Source organism: Corvus hawaiiensis (assembly GCF_020740725.1).
Source record: "Corvus hawaiiensis isolate bCorHaw1 chromosome 34 unlocalized genomic scaffold, bCorHaw1.pri.cur SUPER_34f, whole genome shotgun sequence".
In the NCBI taxonomy this organism is placed as follows: Eukaryota; Metazoa; Chordata; class Aves; order Passeriformes; family Corvidae; genus Corvus; species Corvus hawaiiensis.
This window is the reverse complement of record NW_025963260.1, coordinates 30,025-53,699: the sequence shown is the minus strand read 5'-3', so window position 1 is coordinate 53,699 and position 23,675 is coordinate 30,025. Positions and strand designations below refer to the sequence as shown.

General features: G+C 65.6%; 2 protein-coding genes and 1 long non-coding RNA gene across 7 annotated transcripts; 1 reads left to right on the top strand and 2 right to left on the bottom strand.

Moving 5' to 3' along the window:
• LOC125320777 (proline-rich proteoglycan 2-like) lies at positions 1 to 5,404 on the bottom strand. Of its 5 annotated transcripts, XM_048293198.1 has the most exons (6): positions 5,366 to 5,404; positions 3,937 to 3,973; positions 3,621 to 3,840; positions 724 to 1,025; positions 425 to 563; positions 1 to 131 (listed from the first exon to the last, which is right to left on the bottom strand). In XM_048293198.1, the coding sequence occupies exons 3-6, from the start codon at positions 3,736 to 3,738 to the stop codon at positions 7 to 9; spliced, it is 684 nt and encodes a 227-aa protein (XP_048149155.1). In that variant the 5' UTR covers positions 3,739 to 3,840; positions 3,937 to 3,973; positions 5,366 to 5,404; the 3' UTR covers positions 1 to 6. The 5 variants fall into 5 exon arrangements, with proteins under 5 accessions (XP_048149155.1, XP_048149154.1, XP_048149151.1 ...); XM_048293197.1 differs by lacking the exons at positions 3,937 to 3,973; positions 5,366 to 5,404 and adding an exon at positions 4,389 to 4,462 and having other exon boundaries at positions 3,621 to 3,754; XM_048293194.1 differs by lacking the exon at positions 5,366 to 5,404 and having other exon boundaries at positions 1 to 563; positions 3,937 to 3,959.
• LOC125320776 (solute carrier family 12 member 4-like) lies at positions 4,713 to 23,288 on the bottom strand. Its single transcript, XM_048293193.1, has 21 exons — positions 23,221 to 23,288; positions 20,740 to 21,027; positions 19,852 to 19,947; positions 18,608 to 18,754; positions 17,067 to 17,121; positions 16,832 to 16,962; positions 15,260 to 15,492; positions 15,032 to 15,168; positions 14,578 to 14,691; positions 13,816 to 13,914; positions 13,179 to 13,236; positions 12,571 to 12,745; positions 11,692 to 11,795; positions 11,520 to 11,618; positions 10,334 to 10,453; positions 9,661 to 9,765; positions 9,264 to 9,439; positions 8,090 to 8,288; positions 7,378 to 7,559; positions 6,500 to 6,631; positions 4,713 to 4,831 (listed from the first exon to the last, which is right to left on the bottom strand). The coding sequence occupies exons 2-21, from the start codon at positions 20,965 to 20,967 to the stop codon at positions 4,812 to 4,814; spliced, it is 2,610 nt and encodes an 869-aa protein (XP_048149150.1). The 5' UTR covers positions 20,968 to 21,027; positions 23,221 to 23,288; the 3' UTR covers positions 4,713 to 4,811.
• LOC125320779 lies at positions 18,210 to 18,500 on the top strand. The gene is made up of 3 exons (XR_007201279.1): positions 18,210 to 18,242; positions 18,279 to 18,345; positions 18,470 to 18,500. It is a non-coding gene; the product is annotated as an uncharacterized LOC125320779 (long non-coding RNA).
• Positions 23,289 to 23,675: the final 387 nt, after the last annotated feature.

The following is a 23,675-nucleotide window of genomic DNA, read 5'->3' as shown; positions in this document are numbered from 1 at the left end:
TCCTTTTTAGCACAAAAACCCCCGATTTGGGGCCCTTTTATTGGGGGCTCTTTGGTGGAGTGGAGGCGCCAAACACCAGTAAAGGGCTCGGGGCCAGACTGGGAGCACTGGGATGGTGCCAGGCCTGTACTGGGAGCACTGGGAGTGCACTGGGACGGTCCCAGGCCTGTACTGGGAGCACTGGGAGTGCACTGGGATGGTGCTGGGCCCTTACTGGGAGCACTGGGAGTGCACTGGGACGGTCCCAGGCCTGTACTGGGAGCACTGGGAGTGCACTGGGATGGTGCTGGGCCCTTACTGGGAGCACTGGGAGTGCACTGGGACGGTCCCAGGCCTGTACTGGGAGCACTGGTGCCATACTGGGATGGTGCTCAAGGAGCTGCAGCTCAGGCTGGCGTCGGACTGGGAGTGTTGGGCCCTTACTGGGAGCACTGGGACGGCACTGGGACGGTGCTGGGCCTGTACTGGGAGCGCTGGGCCCTTACTGGGAGCACTGGGAGTGCACTGGGATGGTGTTGGGCCCTTACTGGGAGTACTGGGAGTGCACTGGGACAGTGCTGGGCCTGTACTGGGAACGCCCTGGGGCAGCTGCAGCTCAGGCTGGCGTCAGACTGGGATTGCTGGGCCCATACTGGGAGGGCTGGGCCCATACTGGGAGCCACGCTGGGGCCAAACTGGGCCGTACTGGGCGCTCAGGGCTTGGGGGGGGGGGGGTCCCTGGGCCCATACTGGGAGCACTGGGAGCGCACTGGGGCAGCTGCAGCTCAGGCTGACGTCGGACTGGGATTGCTGGGGCCGTACTGGGATTGCTGGGGCCGCACTGGGCCGTACTGGGCCGCACTGGGAGCCGTACTGGGCCGCACTGGGAGCCGCACTGGGCCGCACTGGGCCGTACTGGGCCGTACTGGGCCGTACTGGGCCGCACTGGGCGCTCAGGGCTCGGGGGGGTCGCCGTCGCCGTCCCCCGCCCCGCACGAGCAGCACCGGCCCCAGGCCCTCGGTGAGAACCTCCAGGAACTCCAGGTCTGGGCAGCGTCAAGGGCGGCCCAGTGCTCCCAGTAACCTCCCAGTAACGCCCAGTGACCCCCCAGTAACGCCCAGTGACCCCCCCAGTAACACCCAGTGCCCCCCAGTAACGCCCAGTGCCCTCCCAGTGACCTCCCAGTGCCCTCCCAGTGCCCTCCCAGTAATGCCCAGTGACCCCCAGTGCCCTCCCAGTAACCCCCAGTGACCCCCAGTGCCCTCCCAGTAACGCCCAGTGCTCCCAGTAACCCCCAGTGACCCCCAGTGCCCTCCCAGTAACACCCAGTGACCCCCAGTGCCCTCCCAGTCCCCCCCATTCCCCCCATTCCCTGCCCCGTTCCCGTTCCCTCCCTTCCCCATTTCCCAGTTTTCCCCATTCCCTCCCTGCCCAATTCCCTGGGATTTCCCCCCAGTTCCCATTTTCCCCCATTCCCATTTCCCCCATTCCCCATTTCCCAAATTCCCAAATTCCCCATTCCCACTTCCCAAATTCCCCATTCCCCCATTCCCATTCCCCCCATCCCCATTTCCCCCATTCCCCATTTCCCAAATTCGCCATTCCCCAAATCCCCAAATTCCCCATTTCCCAAATTCCCCCATTCCCATTTCCCAAATTCCCATTCCCCATTCCCATTCCCCCCCATCCCCATTTCCCCCATTCCCCAAATCCCCCAAATTCCCCATTTCCCAAATTCCCCATTTCCCCCATCCCCATTTCCCCCCATTCCCACTTCCCAAATTCCCAAATTCCCCATTCCCCATTTCCCAAATTCCCCATTCCCATTCCCCATTTTCCCCCAATTTCCCCTCATTCCCCCCCATTCCCACTTCCCAAATTCCCCATTCCCCCCATCCCCATTTCCCCCATTCCCCATTTCCCCCATTCCCCATTTCCCAAATTCCCAAATTCCCATTTCCCCCATTCCCATTTCCCAAATTCCCCATTTCCTTCGCTCTCCCCTCACATTTCCCCGTTTTCCCCCCATTTTCCCCAAATTCCCACATTTTCCCCCCATCCCCTCATCCCCCATTTCCCTGGTTTCCCTCATTTCCCATCCCCCTCATTTCCCCCATTTTCCCCCATTCCCCATTTCCCCCATCATTCCCGTTTTTCCCAATTTCCCCTCATTTCTCCCCATTTTCCACCGTTTTTCCCGATTTCCATTTTTCCCCGTTATTCCCATTTTTCCCATTTTCCTGTTTTCCCACATTTCCCCCCATTATTCCCGTTATTCCCATTATTCCCGTTATTCTCATTATTCCCGTTATTCCCCTTTTTCCCCATTTCTCCCATTTCTCCCCACTTTTCCCCTTTTTTCCCATTTTCCCCCGTTTCTCCCCATTTCCCACTGGTTTTCCCAATTTCCCCATTTTCCCCCATTCCCCATTATTCCCGTTTTTCCCCATTTCCCACATTTTCCCCATTTCCCCCACTTTTCCTGATTTCCCGCTATTTCCCCCCCATTATTCCCGTTTTCCCCCATTATTCCTGGTTTTCCTGTTTTCCCCATTATTCCCATTTTTCCTGATTTCCCCTTTTTCCCACAGTTTCTCCCCATTTTCCACTGTTTTTCCCCATTTTCCCCCATTATTCCCATTTTCCCCATTATTCCCCGGTTTTCTTGTTTTCTCCATTATTCCCGTTTTTCCCAATTTCCCCCATTTTCCCCGTTATCCCAGTTTTTCCCATTTTCCCCTTTTCCCACATTTTCCCCCGTTTTCCCTGTTATTCTCATTTTTCCCAATTTCCCCCATTTCCCCCCATTTCCCCCCGTTTTCCCCCGTTTCCCCCATTATTCCCGGTTTTCCCCATTATTCCCGTTATTCCCGTTTCCCCCCCATTTTTCCCCATTTTTCCCCATTTCCCCCATTTTCCCGTTATTCCCATTTCCCCTGTTATTCCCGTTATTCCCAATTTTCCCCGTTGTTCCCCATTATTCCCGTTTTTCCCCCATTATTCCCGGTTTTTCCCCGGTTTTCCCCCCATTTCCCCCATTATTCCCGTTTCCCCCATTTTCCCCCGTTTTCCCCATTTTTCCCCATTTTTCCCCGGTTTTCCCCATTTCCCCCATTTTCCCGTTATTCCCGTTTCCCCTGTTATTCCCATTATTCCTGTTATTCCCGTTTTCCCCCGTTTTCCCCCGTTTTCCCCCCATTATTCCCGTTTTCCCCCCCGTTATTCCCATTTCCCCGTTTTCCCCCCATTTCCCCCCATTTCCCCCGTTTTCCCCCATTTTTCCCGTTATTCCCATTTTTCCCATTTTCCCCCATTTTCCCCGTTATTCCCATTTCCCCCGTTTTTCCCCATTTTCCCCCGGTTTTCCCCATTTTCCCGTTATTCCCATTTCCCCTGTTATTCCCATTATTCCCGTTATTCCCAATTTTCCCCGCTGTTCCCCATTATTCCCGTTTTTCCCCCGTTATTCCCCATTTTCCCCCGTTTCCCCCATTTCCCCATTTCCCCCATTTTGCCCGTTATTCCCATTTCCCCCATTTCCCCGTTTCCCCCCATTTCCCCCCATTTTCCCCCATTTCCCCCATTTCCCCATTTCCCCCATTTCCCCCCATTTTGCCCGATTTCCCCCTTTTTTGGATACAGTTTTCCAGGGGCCGGTGCGGCCGGGCCGGGGGCGGGGGGGGCAGGTCCAGCAGCACCAGCCCCGCCCCCCCCGAGTGCGCCCCGATGGCGGCGTTGAGGCGCTCGGCCGCGTGCATGCGCCGGACGTTCCCCCCTGCCCAGTACGGACCAGTAGAAACCAGTATGGACCAGTACGGACCAGTAGAAACCAGTACGGACCAGTATGAACCAGTACAGACCAGTCACCACCCGCTGACCACCCCTCTGACCACCCCCCACAATGTCTAAGTGCATGTGCCGGACGTTCCCCCTGCCCAGTACGGACCAGTAGAAACCAGTATGGACCAGTACGGACCAGTACGGACCAGTATAAACCAGTACAGACCAGTCACCACCCACTGACCACCCCTCTGACCACTCCCCACAATGTCCAAGTGCATGCGCTGGATGTTCCCCCCTGCCCAGTATGGACCAGTACAAACCAGTACGGACCAGTATAAACCAGTATGGACCAGTATAAACCAGTACGGACCAGTCACCACCCACTGACCACCCCCCTGACCGCCCCCCACAATGTCTGAGTGCATGCGCTGGATGTTCCCCCCTGCCCAGTATGGACCAGTATAAACCAGTATGGACCAGTACGGACCAGTCACCACCAGCGTCCCCCTCCAGCCTCCCAGTACAGCTCAGAGTCCCAAACCCCACCCTCCCAGTATGGCCCCGCACCCTCCCAGTGCCCTCCCAGTCCCTCCTAGTCCCTCCCAGTGCTCCCAGTGCCACTCACGGGCTGGGGCCCCTCCGGGGGTCTCCTCTCCCCCCCTCCTCCTCCTCGGCGCTGGGCGGCTGCGAGGGGGCGGGGCCTCCCTGTGACGTCACCGGTAGGGAAATGACGTCACGAGGAGGCCGTGTGATGTCACAGGGAGGGCGATGACATCACAGGGAAGGCGATGATGTCATAAGAAGGGTGATGGCATCACGGGGCGGTTGTGTGACGTCACAGTGAGGACAATGACATCATGGGTGTGGTTATGATGTCATGGGGAGGGGGATGACGTCATGGGGAGGGTGATGACGTCATGGGGAGGGGATGACATCGCGGGGAGGGTGATGACGTCACGGGCGGGGCAATGACGTCACCTGAGCCCGGCGCAGCTGCCGCAGCATCTGCGAGCGCTGCTCCATCATCAGCGTCCGCTCGTACGTGTAGTCAGAGACGTCCCCGTCGTGCTGCGACCAGTACGGACCAGTATGGACCAGTACGGACCGGTATGGACCGGTACAGACTGGTACGGACCAGTATGGACCAGTACGGACCGGTACGGACCGGTACGGACCGGTATGGACCAGTATGGACCAGTATGGACCAGTATGGACTGGTACGGACCGGTATGGACCAGTATGGACCAGTATGGACCGGTACGGACCGGTACAGACCAGTATGGACCAGTACAGACCCGTACGGACCAGTACGGACCAGTACAGACCAGTACAGACCGGTACAGACCAATATAGACCAGTATAGACCAGTATGGACTGGTACAGGCCAGTATGGACCAGTATAGACTGGTGTGGACTGATACAGACTGGTACGGACCACTACAGACCAGTATGGACCTGGACAGACCAGTATGAACCAGTACGGATCGGTACAGACCGGTATGCATTGGTATAGACCAGTATGGACCAGTATAGACTGGTATGGACTGATACAGACTGGTACGGACCGCTACAGACCAGTACGGACCAGTACAAACCAGCACAGACCAGTATGAACCAGTATGGACCGGTACAGACCAGTACAGACCAGTACGGACCCGTCACTTCCCCCCCACCCTCCCAGTACGGACCAGTGCATCCCAGTGAGTCCCAGACCCTCCCCGGGCACTCCCAGTCTGGCCCAGTACCCCCAGCGCCCTCCCAGTGCCAGAGCAGGCTGGGCACTGCTGGCCTTGGGGGGTTCCAGGGGGGTTTGGGGGGATTTTGGGGGTTTTGGGGGATTTTGGGGGTTTTGGGGTGGTTTGGGGGGATTTTGGGGTGTTTTTGGGGTGGTTTTGGGGTATTTTGGGGGGGTTTTGGGGTGTTTTTGGAGTATTTTGGGGGTTTCGGGGGGTTTTGGGGGGGTTTTGGGGTGTTTTCAGGGGTTTTCGGGGGTTTTTGGGGTGTTTTGGGGGGATTTTGGGGTGTTTCGGGGTGTTCTTCGGGGTTTTCTGGCTGTCACCAGCTCCACCACGTGCACCTGTGCGGGCAGGGCTGGGTTTGGGGTGTTCTGGGGTGCCTTGGGGGGTTATCGGGGCTTTTTGGGGTGTTTTGGGGGGTTTTCAGGGGGTTTTGAGGGTTTTGGGGGTGTTTTTTTCGGGGGTTTTGAGGGTTTTTGGGGGGTTTTGGGGTGTTATCGGGGGGTTTGGGGGTGGTTTTGGGGTGCTTTCAGGAGTTTTCGGGGGGATTTGGGGGGTTTTGGGGTGATGTTGGGGGTTGGGGGGGTTGGTGTGTTTTCAGGGGTTTTCGGGGGATTTTGGGGTGGTTTCGGGGTGTTCTTTGGGGTTTTTGGCCCTCACCAGCTCCACCACGTGCACCTGTGCGGGCAGGGCTGGGTTTGGGGTGCCTTGGGGTGTTTTTGGGGAGTTTTGGGGGGGTTTGGGGGGGTTTTGGGGTGCCTTGGGGTGTTTTTGGGTGTTATCGGGGGGGTTTGGGGTGTTTTGGGGGATTTTTGGGGGGGGTTGGGGTGTTTTTGGGGTGTTTTCAGGGGTTTGGGGGGCTTTTTTGGGGGGTTGGGAGTTTTTGGGGTGTTTTGGGGGTTTTCAGGAGGTTTTGGGGGTGTTTTCGGGGTTTTCGGGGGGATCTTGGGTGTTTAGGGGTGGGTTTTGGGGTGTTTTTTCGGGGGGTTTTGGCCCTCACCAGCTCCACCACGTGCACCTGTGCGGGCAGGGCCCTGCGCCGCGCCACAGCCTCGAGCAGCCGCCGCAGCCGCTCGCTGTTGTCCTCCAGCAGCGCCACCGTGAACAGGCGCAGGCGGCACCCGCGCCACGCCTGGGGGCACGGGGTGAGACCCCTCCCCAAAACCACAGACCCCCCAAAACCCTCAGACCCCACCCCAAACCCCTCAGACCCCTCCCCAAAACCACAGACTCCCCAAACCCCCCAAAGCCACAGACCCCACCCCAAAACCACAGACCCCCCAAAACCCTCAGACCCCACCCCAAACCCCTCAGACCCCTCCCCAAAACCACAGACTCCCCAAACCCCTCAGACCCCTCCCCAAAGCCACAGACCCCACCCCAAAACCACAGACCCCCCAAAACCCTCAGACCCCTCCCCAAAACCCTCAGACCCCCCAAAGCCCCCCCAACCCCCACCTGTGCCACACCTGGGGACGGGGGGGACAAGGGTGAGACCCCTCCCCAAAACCCACAGACCCCCCCCCCCCAACCCCATCCAGGCCACACCTGGGGGGGCACAGGGGTCACCAGGGGGTCACCAGGGGGTCACCAGGGGGTCACCGGGGGTCACATTAGGGTCACATGGGGTCAGCAGGCTCAGATTCCCCCCCCCCCAATCCCCATTGGCCCCACCCCCCCTGCGGGCCCGGGGTCACGGGGGGGTCACCAGGGGTCACACCCACCCCCCAGCTCCCCCTCCCCCACAGCCCCTCCCCATAGCCCCGCCCCCATCGCCCTCAGGCCCCGCCCCCTCAGGCCCCGCCCCCTCAGGCCCCGCCCCCTCCGGCCCCGCCCCCTCCGCCCTCCGGCCCCGCCCCGGCGCACAGCGCCCCCTACCGGGTGCTGTCGCAGCAGCAGCGGCAGCAGCGTCAGGAGCCGCCCGGTGCCCACCACCCACCAAACGTCCAGAGACCCCCCCGGGGACCCCCCCGGGGAGCGCCCCGGGGACCCCCCCGGCTCCGCCGCGCCCTTGGACACGAGCAGGGCCCGGCCCCCGGCCCCCGCCGCCCGCAGCAGCTCTGGGGGGGACACGGCCGTGGGGAGGGGGCTCCTGGAGACGTCCCCCCCCCCCCCCCCGTGTGTCCGTCCGCCCCCTCCCACCCCCGTGTCCTCACTGTTGTCCCCTCGTGTCCCCCCGAATCCTCCTGGTCCCCTCCCCCGGTGGCCCCCAAGTGCCCCCGGCCCCTCCCGCTTCCGTGTCCCCTCCATTGTCCCCACCCCCAATGTCCCCCCCCGTGTCCCCCAGTGTCCCTCCCATGCCCCCGTCTCCCCCCAGCGTCCCCCCCGTGTCCCTCCGTGTCCCCCCCACGTCCCCCGTGTCCCCTCCATGTCTCCCCCACGTCCCCTCCATGTCCCCCCCGTGCCCCCTCTATGTTCCCCCACTGTCCCCGCTGTCCCCCCCATGTCCCCCCCGTGTCCCCCCCGTGTCCCCCCTGTGTCCCCGCTGTCCCCCCGTGTCCCCCCCGTGTCCCCCCGTGTCCCCCTGTGTCCCCGCTGTCCCCCCCGTGTCCCCCCGTGTCCCCCCCGTGTCCCCGCTGTCCCCCCGTACCCACGAAGCTCCGCGCGGCCGCCGCGGGGTCCGGCTGTTGTCGCCAGCTCCGGGGCCACCCGAGCAGGACGGTGTTGGGGCGCAGCGCCCCCAGCCCCACCCCCTGCACCAGCGCCGCCAGCCCCGGGCCCGGCTCGGGGGTCACCAGGACCTGCACGAACCCGCGGGCCCCGGCAGCGGCCAGCGCCGCCCGCAGCGCCTGGGGACAGGGACAGGGTCAGGGACACCCCAAAGGGACACCCCAAAGGGCCCCGGACCCGGCAGCGCCGCCCGCAGCGCCTGGGGACAGCCAGAGGGACAGGGGACAGGGATGGGGGACAGGGTCAGGGTCAGGGTCGGGGTCGGGGACAGGGACAGGGTCGGGGACAGGGGACATCCCAAAGGGCCCCTGAGTGACCAGAACCTGCACGGACCCGCGGGGCCCGGCCGTGGCCAGCGCTGCCCGCAGCGCTTGGGGGGACAAGGACAGGGGCGGGGGGTCAGGGGACACCCCAAAGGGACAAGGGGACATCCCGAAAGGGACAAGGGGACATCCGAAAGGGACCTGGCCACGGCCAGCACCGCCCGCAGCGCCTGGGACAGGGGCAGGGATGGGGGTCAGGGACAGGGATGGGGACAGGGACAGGGACAGGGATGGGGACAGGGACAGGGATGGGGACAGGGACAGGGGCAGGGATGGGGGCAGGGACAGGGATGGGGGCAGGGACAGGGGCAGGGATGGGGGCAGGGACAGGGGCAGGGATGGGGGTCAGGGGCAGGGGCAGGGACAGAGGCAGGGATGGGGGCAGGATCAGGGATGGGGACAGGGGCAGGGATGGGGGCAGGGACAGGGGCAGGGATGGGGGTCAGGGGCAGGGGCAGGGACACCCCAAAGCAGCCCGGACCCACCACCCCGCCCTGGCCGTGACACCCCCAGCCACAGCCGCCCACTCAAACCCCTCCTCCAACCCCCCCGCGACCCTCCCGCGGGCCGTGACCCCCCTCCCACAGCCCCCAGGAGCCCCCAATATCCCCCCCAAAGCCCCCTCCCCAATATCCCCCCCACACCCTCTCGGCACCCCCATAGCCCCCCATTACCCCCCATAGTCCCTCGGACCTCCCCCCACCCTCTCGGACCCTATGACCCCCCAGCCCCCCGTGACCCCCGCCGTGACCCCCCCAACCCCCTCCTCACCCTCTCGGCCCCCCGGGCCCGGGGCAGGTCCGCGGGCAGGGCCCCCCCCAGCACCGCCCCCAGCACGGTGAGGCCGCGGCCCCCCCCCCTGCAGCTGCGCGGCCAAAGAGAGCAGCTCCGGCCGGGGGGGGGGCGCGGGGGGGTCCCACGGCTTGGACAGGATCAGGAGCTGCGGCCTGGGGGGGAAATAGGGGGGTCACGGGGGGTCACGGGGGCTGGGGGGCACCGGGAGCTGCGGTCCTGGAAAGGGGGTCTCAGCTGGGGCTGGGGGAGGGGCTCGGGGGGGTCTCAGCTGGGGCTGGGGGAGGGGCTCGGGGGGTCTCACCTGAGGCTGGGGGGAGGGGCTCGGGGGGTCTCACCTGAGGCTGGGAGTTTCCGGGGGTCCCGGGGGTCTCACCTGAGGCTGGGGGGAGGGGGCCGTCCATCCTCGAGCCGCAGCAGCGCGAAGCGGGCGGCGCTCAGGGAGAGCCCCCGCAGCCCCTCCCCCCACTCGGTCTGGGCGCTGCAGGGGGGGGAGGGGCCGCATGAGGGGGGGGGCGGGACCCCCAGGTGAGGGTCGGACCCCCAGCTCTGTGTGCGTGTCCCCCTCAGGTGTTTGTGTTCCCAGGTGTGCGGCACCCCCCAGGCGCGTCCCTCCTCCCCATTCGTGCCCCCCCAGGTGTCCCCTCCCCCCCAGCTGTGTCCCCATCCCCCCCCAGGTGTGTCCCCATCCCCCCCAGCTGTGTCCCCCTCCCCCCCAGGTGTCCCATCCCCCCCCAGCTGTGTCCCCTCCCCCCCCAGCTGTGTCCCCGTCCCCCCAGGTGTCCCCTCCCCCCCAGCTGTGTCCCCTCCCCCCCCAGCTGTGTCCCCATCCCCCCCAGCTGTGTCCCCCTCCCCCCCAGGTGTCCCCTCCCCCCCAGCTGTGTCCCCTCCCCCCCAGCTGTGTCCCCGTCCCCTCAGGTGTCCCCTCCCCCCCAGGTGTGTCCCCCTCCCCCCCAGCTGTGTCCCGTCCCCCCCAGCTGTGTCCCCCTCCCCCCAGGTGTCCCCTCCCCCCCAGCTGTGTCCCCTCCCCCCCAGCTGTGTCCCCTCACCTGCGGAACTCCAGGTATTTGTAGGCGGTGGCGCCGATGCCCAGGGCCAGGAGGGCGCAGTGCCAGCAGGTGACCAACATCAGCGACAGGCACAGCGCGGCCCCGGCCAGGGACACCGCCCTGGGGACAGCGACAGCCGGGGACAGCGACAGTCAGCGACAGCGACAGTCAGGGACGGGGACAGCGACAGGGACAGTCAGCGACAGCGACAGTCAGGGACGGGGACAGTCAGGGACGGGGACAGTCAGGGACAGCGACAGGGACAGGGGGACAGCGACAGTCAGGGACAGCGACAGTCAGGGACGGGGACAGTCAGGGACAGGGACAGCGACAGGGACAGTCAGCGACAGGGACAGGAGCGACAGTCAGGGACAGCGACAGTCAGGGACGGGGACAGCGACAGGGACAGGGGGACAGCGACAGTCAGGGACAGGGACAGTCGGGGACAGGGACGGGGACAGTCAGGAACAGTCAGGGACAGGGACAGGAGGACAGCGACAGTCGGGGACAGCGACATTCAGGAACAGGGACAGCGACAGGGACAGCCAGGGAAAGGAACGGGGACAGGGACGGGAACAGTCAGGGACACCGCCCTGGGGACAGCGACGGACAGGGACAGGAGCAGGGACACCACGGGGACAGGGACAGTCAGGGACAGGGACAGGGACAGCAGCAGGGACAGGGACAGTCAGGGAGAGGGACAGGGGGACAGGGACAGCAGCAGGGACAGGGACAGTCAGGGACAGGGACAGTCAGGGACAGGGACAGGGGGACAGGGACAGGGACAGCAGCAGAGACAAGGACAGGGGGACAGGGACAGACAGGGACAGCGACAGTCAGGGACAGCAGCAGGGACACCACGGGGTGAGGGACAGGGACAGTGGCAGCGGGGGGCAGGGGCGGGACAGGGCACTACTGGTCAGTAGTAGGCACAGTGGTCACTAAGGGTCACTGGATCGCTGTGCGGTCACTTTTGGTCACTGGGGCTCTCTGAGGGGTCACTGAGGGTCACTGGATCTCCATGGGTCACTCTGGGTCACTGTGGTCACCGTGGGGTCACTGTTGGTCACTGTTGGTCACTGGGGGACCTTTTGGGGTCACTGTTGGTCACTGTGGTCACTCTGGGGGTCCCTGCGGTCACTCAGGGGTCACTCAATGGTCACTCATGGTCACCCGGGACACTGACCAGTGGTAGAGGGGGCAGCGGGGGCTCCAGCCGGGGGTGGGCAGCAGCCCCTGCAGGGCACAGGCCAAGTTCAGCCCCAGGTACGAGGTCAGGCACAACCTGCGGGGGCAGTGACGTCACCGTGCTGCCGTGACGTCATCGGGCCGTGACGTCACGGGGCGGGGACACGCACACGGACAGCACCGGCGCCAGCAGGTCCAGGGAGCCCAGCAGCACCCCCAGCGCCGCGGTCACCGCCGTCGCCACCAGCGGCCAGAGCCGGCCCCGGGCCAGCGCCTGCGGGGACAGCGCGGCATGGGGACATCATCGGGGACATGGGGACATCATCGGGGACATGGGGACAGCCCGGGGACAGCCCCTGGGGACATGGGGACATGGGAACAGCCCCCGGGACATGGGGACATCCCCGGGGACAGCCCGGGGACAGCCCGGGGACAGGGGACATCCTCCGGGCCAGCACCTGGGGAGGCAGGGGGGTCACTGGGGCGTGGGAACAGTGGGGATCTCCAGAGGGACATCGGGGACATCCCAGGGACAGCGTCTGGGGGGGACAGGGCGTCCCCCGGGGACAGCAGGGACACCTCAGGGACAATCAGGACCCTGCTAAGGACACCGGGAACCCCCTTAGGGACAGCGAGGACACCCCCAAAGACACCGGTGGGAGCACGGGGACCCTCCTGGGGACATTGGGGACACCTTAGGGACATCGGGGAGCCCCTCAGGGACCCCTCAGGGACATCGGGGAGCCCCTGAGAACATCGGGGACCCCTTGGGGACATCGGGGAGCCCCTCAGGGACCCCTCAGGGACATCGGGGAGCCCCTGAGAACATGGGGGACCCCTTGGGGACATCGGGGAGCCCCTCAGGGACCCCTCAGGGACATCGGGGAGCCCCTGAGAACATCGAGGGCCTCTTTAGGGACATCGGGACACCTTTACGGACACGTGGGAGCCCCTCAGGGACCCCTCAGGGACATCGGGGACCCCTTGGGGACATTGGGGAGCCCCTCAGGGCCCCTCAGGGACACGGGGACCCCCCTGGGGACACTCACGTGCGGCAGTGGCAGCGCCCGTGTCCGCGCCAGCCCCCGCAGCAGGCGGGACCCCCCGAGCAGCGCCTGCAGCCCCGCCCCCGCCGCCGACAGCAGCGCCCCCAGCACCGGCACCCAGGGCCAGGGCCAGGCGACAGCGGCCAGCACGGGGACACCGCCCAGGGACACCCCGAACCTGCGGGGACACGGGGACAGCGTGGGGACACCGCCCGGGGACACCCCGAACCTGCGGGGACAATGGGGGGGGGGCACTGGGGGTCCCCCCGCGGCCACCAGGACCCACCTTGGGACATTGCGGAGCCCACAGGGGACCCCCTTGGGGAGCCCCCCAGTGACATCGAGAACCCCTCGGTGACACCGAGACCCCCCTCGGTGACATCGGGACCCCCCCTGGTGACACCGAGACCCCCTCAGTGACACCGAGACCCCCCCGGTGACACCGAGACACCCCCAGTGACATCGGGACCCACCCGGTGACATCGGTACCCCCCCTGGAGACACCGAGACCCTCTCGGTGACACCGAGACCCCCCCCCCCCGGTGACATCGGGACCCCCCCGGTGACATCGGGACCCTCCCGGTGACATCGGGACCCCCCTGGTGACTCACTTGTCCCGCAGCAGCTGCCCCTCGACGCCGGCCCCCAGCAGCAGCGCCGCGCTCAGGTCTGGCCGTCAAGGAAAGCCCCAAAACACCCCCAGCACCCCAAAATCCCCCCCCCGCACCCCCCTGAGCGGGGACACCCCCCCCAGAGCTCCCCAAAATCTGCTGCCCCCTGCTAAATCCCTCCCGGGGGACCCCAAAAGATCTGGGCTGCGGAGGCACCCCCCGATTTCGGGGTACACCCGGGTTGGCCCCTGCCCAGGTGTTGGGGTCCCCCCCAGATTTTGGGGTCCCCCAGATTTCGGGGGGTCCCCCCTGCTTTGGACCATGAGTTCCCCCCAAGGTTTAGGGTCCCCCCAGATTTTGGAGTCCTCGGCATTTGGGGGTCCCAGCCCCCAGAGCCGTGGCCGTGGTGACTCCCGGAGTTGGGGTCCTTAACTGGGCTCCCCCCAGGTTTTGGGGTCCCCCTCAGGGCTTCAGGCTCCCCCCATTTTGGGGGGGGGGGCAGATACAGCCCAGGGTCGTGGTGACCCCCAGAGTTTTGGTTCCTCCCAGTCTGGACCCCCCTCCCCGGTTTCGGGGTCCCCCCCCATGTTTTGGGGTCCCCCTAGCTTGGGGGTCCCCCCATTTTGGGGTCGGATACAGCCCAGGGCTGTGGCCGTGGCGGCCCCGAGGCTCCCGGCCGGGACTGAGCGGGCGACGTCCCCGAGCTCGGAGCAGCGGCTGCAGCCCCAGAGCACCCCTGGGACGGACCCCGTGACCCCAAATCCCCTTTGGGACCCCCCAAATCCCCCTCTGGGACCCCCCAGAGCACCCCTGTGACCCCAAATCCCCCACCCCCCAAATACTTGAGACAGATCCCAGTGACTCCAAATCCCCCCTTGGGATCCCCCCGAGACCCCAAATCCCCTTTGGGACCCCCCAAATCCCCCTCTGGGACCCCCCAGAGCACCCCCGTGACCCCAAATCCCCTTTGGGATCCCCCAAATCCCCCTCTGGGACCCCCCAGAGCACCCCTGTGACCCCAAATCCCCCACCTCCCAAATACCTGGGACAGATCCCAGTGACCCCAAATCCCCGCCTTGGGATCCCCCCGAGCCCCCAAATCCCCCCGGAGCACCCCTGGGTAGAAACCCCCTGTGACCCCCCAAAACCCACACGGGACCCCCCAGTTTGGGGTCCCCCTGCCCGGTTTGGGGTCTCTCCCTCCCCCAAGTCCCCCCCAATTCGGGTGCCCCCCCCAAGTCCCCCACACTCGGGACCCCTCCCCAATTCAGGGCCCATCCCCCACACCAGCACCCCCCTCCCCAATTTGGGGTCCCCCGCCCCAGTTCGGACTCCAGCCCCAGTCCCCCCCCCCAAACTGGAGGTCCCCCCCGACTTTGGGGTCCCCCCCAGCTCTCACCGGAGGCCGAGGGGAGGCTCAGCCCCAGCAGGGCCCCGAAGGAGGCGTCGGCCCCGCCCTCCTCCTCTGGCCCCGCCCCCAGCCCCGCCTCCGAGGGGCGGGGCCACAGGTTCCCTGGGGGCGGGGCAGCGGGTGAGACCACGCCCCAAACCCCTCCCCCTCCCCATGACCTCGGGGTGACCCCACCCCCACCCGCGATGCCCCCCCATGACCCCGTCCCTAAGCAGGGCCTGGGGGGTGGGGCCAAAAGCTCCCTGGGGGGGGGGGTCCTGCGGTGGCCACGCCCACCCCACCCATCCCCCCGGGTCCTCAGGGTGACCCCGCCCCCAACCCGGCCCCCGGGGGCGGAGCCACGGTGCCCCTGTGGGCGGGGCTTGCGGTGGCCCCGCCCCCTCACCCCGCCCCCACCCTCTTGGCCCCGCCCCTCGCGCAGGGCGCCCCCTGCTGGACTCACGCGCCAGCAGCCGCGCGCTGGGCCCGGGCAGGGCGGGCAGCGCCCCCTGGTGGGCGGGAGGACCGCGGGAGGCGTTGGGGGGTGCGGGGGGGGCGCAGGGCCGCAGGGGGTCCCCGGGGCGGGGGGGGAGGCACAGCCTGGGGGAGGGGAGGGGACACACACAGAGTCAGCCGGGCCCTCATTAGCATGTCATTTGCATGGGGGCGGGGGGCGGGGTGCGGCACTCACGCGTGGGCGGCGGCGCCGGGCAGGGCGCGGCGCAGGGACCCCGCCTGCAGGGCCAGCAGGGCCAGCAGTAGCCCCGCGGGGCCCAGGGGGGCGGCGGCCGCGCGCACGCGGGGGGGGGCCAGCGAGCCCGCCCCCAGCAGCGCCAGCAGCCCCGCCCCGAAGCCACGGCCGTTGTTGAGGCGGCCCCAGCGGCCACGGCCCGGCAGCACCGCCCAGTCGGGGCTCAGGTACACCTGGGGGAGGGGCCAGAGCGGTGACAGGCTCCGCCCACCCAGCGCCCCAGGGCGTGAGGCTCCGCCCCTTTCGGGCTGGCCACACCCCCCGGGAGGGGGAGCCCCGCCCACCCCACAGCTCCGCCCCAAAGGCCCCGCCCCAAAGGCCTCCCCATTGCCCTGCCCACTCCAGGCTGGCCCCGCCCCGCGGCACAGGCCCCGCCCCTCTGGTCAGACCACGCCCTTTCCCAGGCCCTGCTCCATTGCCCACGCCCCTCCCCTTTAGCCACGCCCCCTTTGTGCCCACACCCCTCCCCTTTAGCCACGCCCCCTTTGTGCCCACACCCTCTCCCTAAGCCCCGCCCTCTCCTGGGGCCCCGCCCCTCCAGCCTTCCCAACCCCCCAGGCCCCTCCCAGCCACACCCACTACCCAGGGCCCGCCCCCAGGCCCCGCCCCTCTTCACTCCACCCCTTCCCCCGGCCCCCACGCCCCTCTTCCCCTTATCCCACCCTGCACCCGTCTCGTCCCAGCCCCACTCCGGCCCCGCCCCAGCCGCTTTCGGCCCCGCCCAGCCCCGCCCCGCTCATAGCCTCACCCCAACCCTGGCCCAGCTCCACCCCGGCCCCGCCCTGCTCACCAGCAGCACCTCGGCCCCGCCCTGACACCCTCAGCACCTCCCGGCCCCGCCCCGACCTCACCCAGCCCCGCCTGGTCGCGCCCCACTCACAGCCTCACCCCAACCCTGCCCCAGCCCCACCCCGGCCCTGCCCCACTCACCAGCAGCACCTCAGCCCCGCCCCGCCCCCAAGCCCCTCCCTGACGCCCCCAGCCCCGCCCCGACCCCACCCACCCCCGCCCTGCTCACCAGCAGCACTTCGGCCCCGCCCGACCGCACCCAGCCCCGCCCCACTCACAGCCTCACCCCAACCCTGCCCCAGCCCCACCCCGACCCCACCCAACCCCGCCCTGGCCCCATCCCACTCACCAGCAGCACCTCGGCCCCGCCCAACCCCACCCCAGCCCCGCTCCCCAGCAGCACCTCGGCCCCGCCCAGCCGCACCCAGTCCCGCCCGGCCCCACCCGGCCCCGCCCAGCCCCGCCCCGCTCGCCCGCAGCACCTCGACCCTGCCCCGCCCGACCCCGCCCAGCCCCGGTCCCGCCCAGCCCCGGCCCCGCCCAGCCCCGCCCATTCCGGCCCCGCCCAGCCCCGGCCTCGCCCATTCCCGGCCCCGTTCCGGCCCCACCCAGCCGCACCCAGTCCCACCCGGCCCCACCCGGCCCCGCCCCGCTCACCAGCAGCACCTCGGCCCCGCCCAGCCCCGCCCATTCCCGGCCCCGTTCCGCCCCAGCCCCGCTCACCAGCAGCACCTCGGCCCCGCCCAGCGCGGCGGCGGCGGCGGCGAAGGCGGCGCTCAGGAAGCCGCAGACGCCCACGGCCCCCCCGGCCTCGGGGCCCAGCGCCCCCGACAGCAGCGCCAGGGCCCCGCCCCCTGCCCGCCGTGACGTCAGAGGGCGGGGCCAGGGCTCGGCCCCGCCCCACAGCGGGGGGGGCGGGACCTCCCCCCATCCCCCTCCCCATCCCCCCCCAGCTCACCGGGGTCCAGCCCGTTGGTGGCGACGGCGCTCAGGGACACCGCGGTCAGCAGCATCTGTGGGGCAGCTCGGACCTCTGACCCCACTGACCTCTGACTCACTGACCTCTGACCCCACTGACCTCTGACCACTGACCCCACTGACCTCTGACCACTGACCCCACTGACCTCTGACCCACTGACCTCTGACCACTGACCCCACTGACCTCTGACCCCACTGACCTCTGACTCACTGACCTCTGACCCCACTGACCTCTGACCACTGACCCCACTGACCTCTGACCCACTGACCTCTGACCCCACTGACCTCTGACCCCACTGACCCACTGACCTCTGACTCACTGACCTCTGACCCCACTGACCTCTGACCACTGACCCCACTGACCTCTGACCCACTGACCTCTGACCACTGACCCACTGACCTCTGACCCCACTGACCTCTGACCCACTGACCTCTGAGCCCTCTGACCTCTGAGCCCTCTGACCCACTGACCTCTGACCCACTGACCTCTGACCCCACTGACCTCTGAGCCACTGACCTCTGACCACTGACCCCACTGACCTCTGACCCACTGACCTCTGAGCCCACTGACCTCTGAGCCCTCTGACCCACCGACCTCTGACCCACTGACCTCTGACCCCACTGTGCTCTGACCCAGTGACCTCTGACCCACTGACCTCTGAGACCTCTGACCCACTGACCTCTGACCCCACTGTGCTCTGACCCAGTGACCTTTGACCCACTGACCTCTGAACCCTCTCATCCACTGACCTCTGGCCCACCGACCTCTGACCCCCTGACATCTGACCCACTGATGCACTGACCTCTCTGACCCACTGACCTCTCTGACCCCAGCCCCCACAGGGTACCCCAGAACATGACCCCTGACCTGAAGGGTGCCCCCAGATGTGACCCCTCCCCCCACTGGTGACCCTCAGAGTGACCCCTGACCCCAGATGTGGCCCTTGGTCACGACCCCAAATGTACCCCAAGGCGTGACCCCAGATGTGACCCCAGCTGCTCCCCCACCCCCCACTGTGACCACCCATGACCCCTGTGTGACCCCTGCCCCACTCGTCCCCCCATGACCCCGTGTGACCCCACAGTCACACACTTGTCCAGCAGGGGCCCGAGGGTGGCCATTCCCAGGACGGTGTGACCCCAGAGTGACCCCAGAGTGACCCCCTGCCCCCCGGTCACTCACACAGGACAGTGTGACCCCAGAGTGACCCCAGTGTGACCCCAGAGTGACTCCAGAGTGACCCCAGTGTGACCCCAGAGTGACCCCCTGCCCCCCGTGTCCCCCCAGTCACTCACGCAGGACGGTGTGACCCCAGTGTGACCCCAGTGTGACCCCTGCCCCCCATGTCCCCCAGTCACTCACACAGGATGGTGTGACCCCAGTGTGACCCCAGTGTGACCCCAGAGTGACCCCCTGCCCCCCATGTCCCCCAGTCACTCACACAGGATGGTGTGACCCCAGTGTGACCCCAGTGTGACCCCGGAGTGACCCCCTGCCCCCCGTGCCCGCCGGTCACTCACGCAGGCCCCCAGCAGGACGCCGATGGCCGCTGTCCCCAGGACGCCGCCGTGTCCCACGACCCAGGGCAGGCGCAGCAGCAGCACCAGCCCCAGCAGCGACTGCAGCGACGGCGCCGCCACCCCCAGCAGCGTCCCCAGGGCGCGGCGCTGCGGGGACAGCGGGGTCACCCAGGGGTCACCCAGGGTCACCCGGGGTCAGTGACAGCCCAGAGTGTCCCTAGGGCAGCAGGGTCACCCAGGGGTCACCCAGGGTCACCCGGGGTCACCCAGGGGGCAGGGACAGCCCAAAGTGTCCCCAGGGCAGCAGGGTCACCCAGGGGTCACCCAGGGTCACCCAGGGGTCACCCAGGGGGCAGGGACAGCCCACAGTGACCCCAGGGCAGCAGGGTCACCCAGGGGTCACCCAGGGGGCAGGGACAGCCCACAGTGACCCCATGGGGCAGCGGGGTCACCCAGGCCAGGGGTCACCCAGGGTCACCCAGGGTCAGTGACAGCCCACAGTGACCCCAGGGCAGCGGGGTCACCCAGGGGTCACCCAGGGGTCACCCAGGGGTCAGGGACAGCCTACAGTGACCCCATGGGGCAGTGCCACTGTGGGGGCTCAGCGGCTGTGCAGGTGTGGTGCAGGGGAGGTGGGAGGTGCAGGGGAGGTGCCGGTGAGGTGCCCGCCCAGCCCCACCCAGCCCTGTTCCCCCTCACGGGGGATGTACAGGTGCGGTGCCCGCCCAGCCCCAGCCCCGGGGGATGTACAGGTGCGGTGCCCGCCCAGCCCCAGCCCCATCCCCGGGGGATGTACAGGTGCGGTGCCCACCCAGCCCTGTCCCCCCTCATGGGGGATGTACAGGTGCGGTGCCCACCCAGCCCCATCCCCGGGGGATGTACAGGTGCGCTGCCCGCCCAGCCCCAGCCCCATCCCCGGGGGATGTACAGGTGCGCTGCCCGCCCAGCCCCAGCCCCGGGGGATGTACAGGTGCGGTGCCCGCCCAGCCCCATCCCCGGGGGATGTACAGGTGCGGTGCCCGCCCAGCCCCCAGCCCCATCCCCGGGGGATGTACAGGTGCGCTGCCCGCCCAGCCCCAGCCCCATCCCCGGGGGATGTACAGGTGCGGTGCCCGCCCAGCCCCCAGCCCCATCCCCGGGGGATGTACAGGTGCGGTGCCCGCCCAGCCCGGTGCCCCCTCACGGGGGATGTACAGGTGCGCTGCCCGCCCAGCCCCACGCCTGGCCCCTCGCGGTGCCCTCACCGGGGCGGTGCCGCTGTCGCTGTCGGGGCTCAGGGCGCTGTACGGGGCGATCCTGCGCAGCAGCGCCGGCACCCGCGGCCGCGTGGCCAGCTCCTCCTGCGGGCGGGCGAGTGACGGTGGGGCCGGGGGGCGGGGCCGGGGCGGGGCTCGGGGCGGGGCTGAAGGGGCGTGGCCTTGTCTTAAGCAGCGCTGGGCACTCGGGGGCTGCGAGTGGGCGGGGCCGGGAGGGGGCGGGGCTTCACCTGGAGCAGCGCAGGGGCGTTAATGGGGAGTGGGTAATGAAGGGGCGGGGCTTGGGGAGGGGGCGTGGCCTCACCTGGAGCAGCGCAGGGGCCTTAATAGGGAGTGGGTAATGAAGGGGCGGGGCTTGGGGAAGGGGCGTGGCTTCACCTGGAGCAGCGCAGGGGCGGGGCTTGGGGAAGGGGCGTGGCCTCACCTGGAGCAGCGCAGGGGCGTTAATGGGGAGCGATTAATGCAGGGGCGGGGCTTGGGGAGGGGGCGTGGCTTCACCTGGAGCAGCGCAGGGGCGGGGCTTGGGGAAGGGGCGTGGCCTCACCTGGAGCAGCGCAGGGGCGTTAATGGGGAGCGATTAATGCAGGGGCGGGGCTTGGGGAGGGGGCGTGGCTTCACCTGGAGCAGCGCAGGGGCGTTAAATGGGGGCGTGGCTAATGAAGGGGCGGGGCTTGGGGAGGGGGCGTGGCCTCACAGCAAACAGTGCGCTAATGGGGTGTCACTAATTGGGGGTGGGGCTTTATAGGGGGCGTGGCCTCACGGCGAACAGCCCTGAGTGGGCGGGGCTAAGGTAGGGGTGGTGCTAATGAAGGGGTGGTGCTAATGAAGGGGTGGTGCTAATGAAGGGGTGGGGCTTTTCAGGGGGCGTGGCCTCACCTCGAACAGCGCCAGGGGGCGCTCCCCGCCCAGCCCGGGCGGGGCAGGAGGGGCGGGGCGAGTCCTGGCCCCGCCCCCCGGGCCCCGCCCCCGCGGGGTGAGCGTGGTGTCTGTGGGGGAGGGGCTGGAGTCGGACAGGGGCGGCCGGGAGCTGGAGGGGGAGGGGGGCTCGGGGCTGCTGTCCGAGGGCTCCGCCCCCCGCGCCGGCCACGCCCCCGGCACGGCCATGACGTCAGCCGGGAGGTAATGACGTCACCGGGGTGGCGATGACATCACTGACAGCGTCACCTGAAATGAGAGGGAAAAGAGACGTTTTCTAAGGAAAAGCCACATTTTCCGGGGATGGGAAAACGATGTGGGGGGGGAAATGAACAATTTTCTAGGGAAAATCCAGGTTTTTAGAGGAAAATCCACATTATTGGAGGGGAAAATGCCGGTTTTGGACGAAAATCCACATTATTGGAGGGGAAAATGCCGGGTTTGGGGGAAAATCCACATTACTGGAGGGGAAAATGCCGGTTTTGGAGGAAAATCCACCTTTTTAGAGGAAAAGCCACCTTTGATAGAGGGAAATCAACCATTCTGGAGGGAAAATCCACCTTTTTAGAGGAAAAATCCACATTTTAAGAAGAAAATGGTTGGTTTTGGAGAGAAAAAAACATTCTAGAAAAAGAACAGAATTTAGAGGAAATATCCACCTTTTTTGAGGGGAAATCTACATTTCTAGGGGGAAGATCCACTTTTTTTAAGCGGGAAATTGACATTTTTAGAGGAAATCCCAAAAATATTAATGGGAAAACTCATATTTTTAGTGGAAAATCAGTATTTTTGCAGGGAAAAGGGGAAATTTTGGGGCAAAATAGAGATTTTTGGCCAAACTGAAAAGCGCTTGGGGAGGAAAGGGTTGTTTCAGAGAGAAGCTGATTAATTTAGGGGAATATCGACAATTATGACAATAAAAAGGGGCGTTTTAGGGAAGACATGGGAATTTGGGGGAAAATCCAACCATTTTGGGGGTGAGACTTTGCCACTTTGGGGGCAAATCACCAGTTTGGGGAGGAAATGGTCATTTTTCCCTTGGAAAAGGGATTTTTGTGAGGGAAAATCAATTTTGGAGAGGAAAATTCTCAATTTTTGCAGGACAAAAAGGGATTTGGGATGGAATCAGGAATTTCCAGGGGGAAAGGAGCCATTTGGGGGGGAAAAATAGGCATTTTGGGGGAAACAATTTGGGGGAAAATTGTGTCGTTTTGAGGGAAATACAAAAATAGACCAGAATTTATAAAATATATAATTCTAGAGAGAGAAAAAATTCAAAGAGCAGATCTTGGTGAGGATGGAGAAACCTGGAGAAGGGAAAACCCCAATTTATGGCAAAAACTGGGGAGACTTGGGAGGGAAAAGTCCCATTTTGGGGGAGGAATGACTGGGATGGGGCAGAAATCTTTATTTTCGGGGCCAAATTCAACATTTTGTGGGTTTTTGAAGTGAAAAAAAGGCATTGGGGGGGCAGAAATTGCAAATTCTGGGGGGAAAATTAATGACAGGGAAAACACTCAGCTGGATGGGAAAATGAGCAATTTGGGGGGAAAATGGGAAATTTGGGGGGGGGAACGAGCAATTTTGGGGGAAATGGCCCCACTGAAACCCCCATTTGGAGCCACCCCCCTCTTTGGGGGCCAAACTCCCCATTTTTGGTGTCAAAATCCCCCTTTTTAGACAAATCTCCTCATTTTGGGACCAACCCCCAACGTTTTGAGGCCGAAGAGCCCCTTTTGGGTACCAAATTCCCCCTTTTAGAGGCCAAACCCCACCTTTTAGAGACAAATTCCCCCTTCTTGGTGTCAACCCCCCCCTTTTTGGGTTAAACTCCCCCACTTTTGAGGCCACCTCTCCCTAATGGCCCAAATTTAGGAGCCAAATCTCCCCTTTTAGAGACAAACTCCTCCTTTTTGAGGCCGAATTCCCTCTTTTTGGGGCCAAATGCCCCCTTTTGGAGTCAAATTCACCCTCTATGAGACAAAACACCCCCTTATTGGATCCAAACTCCGCCTTTTGGGACCAAAATCCCCATTTTTGGTGTCAAACCCCACCTTTTTGAGGCCTAAACTCCCCTATTTGGCTTCAAATTCCCCCTATTTGGGACCAAACTCTCCCTTTGGGGACAACCCCTCCACTTTCCGGGGCCAACCCCACACTTTTTAGGGCTAAATTCCCCCTTTCGGGCCAAACCCCCCCCCTTTTTTAGAGCCAAACCCCCACTTTTTGGAACGACCCCACCCTTTTTGGGGGGCCAAATTCACTTTTTCCGCCAGCCCCACCCTTTTTGGGACCAAACTCCCCCTTTTAGGGCCAAATCCTCCCTTTTCTGGGGCCACCTCCCCCCCCTCCCTTAGCCCCTCCATCCCGTCCCATTTTGGGCCCAAATCCCCCAATTTCGGGGCTCCTTTGCCCCCTCCCCCCCTCCGATCCCGCCGGTACCTGAGGGGGGGCGCGGGGGAGGGGCCGGCGCGCGCTGCCCTGGCCACGCCCCCCTCGCGCGCGCTGCCGCAGGGGGCGGGGCGACGCAGGGGGTGGGGCGAGGGGCGGGGCCGAGGGGGAGGGGGCGTGGTTTGGGTGGGCGGGGCCTCGGTCCTGATTGGTGTGGCCGGGAGGGGGCGTGGTTTGGCGCTGAAGGGGCGGGGCTTTGTTCCCCCCGCCCCCCCCACTACCCCCCAAACCCAGAGGTGGGACCCCCCCCCCCCAAAACAGGCTCTGAGACACCCCCCCCCCCCCCAGGAAAAATCCCAAATATTAGTGGGAAAATCGGTATTTTTAATAGGAAATCAGTGTTTTTGCAGGGAAAATGGGAGGTTTTGGGGTAAAATAGAGATTTTTTGGCTAAGGTGAGAAGTGTTTGGGGAGGAAAAGGGTCGTTTCAGAGAGAACCTGATCGT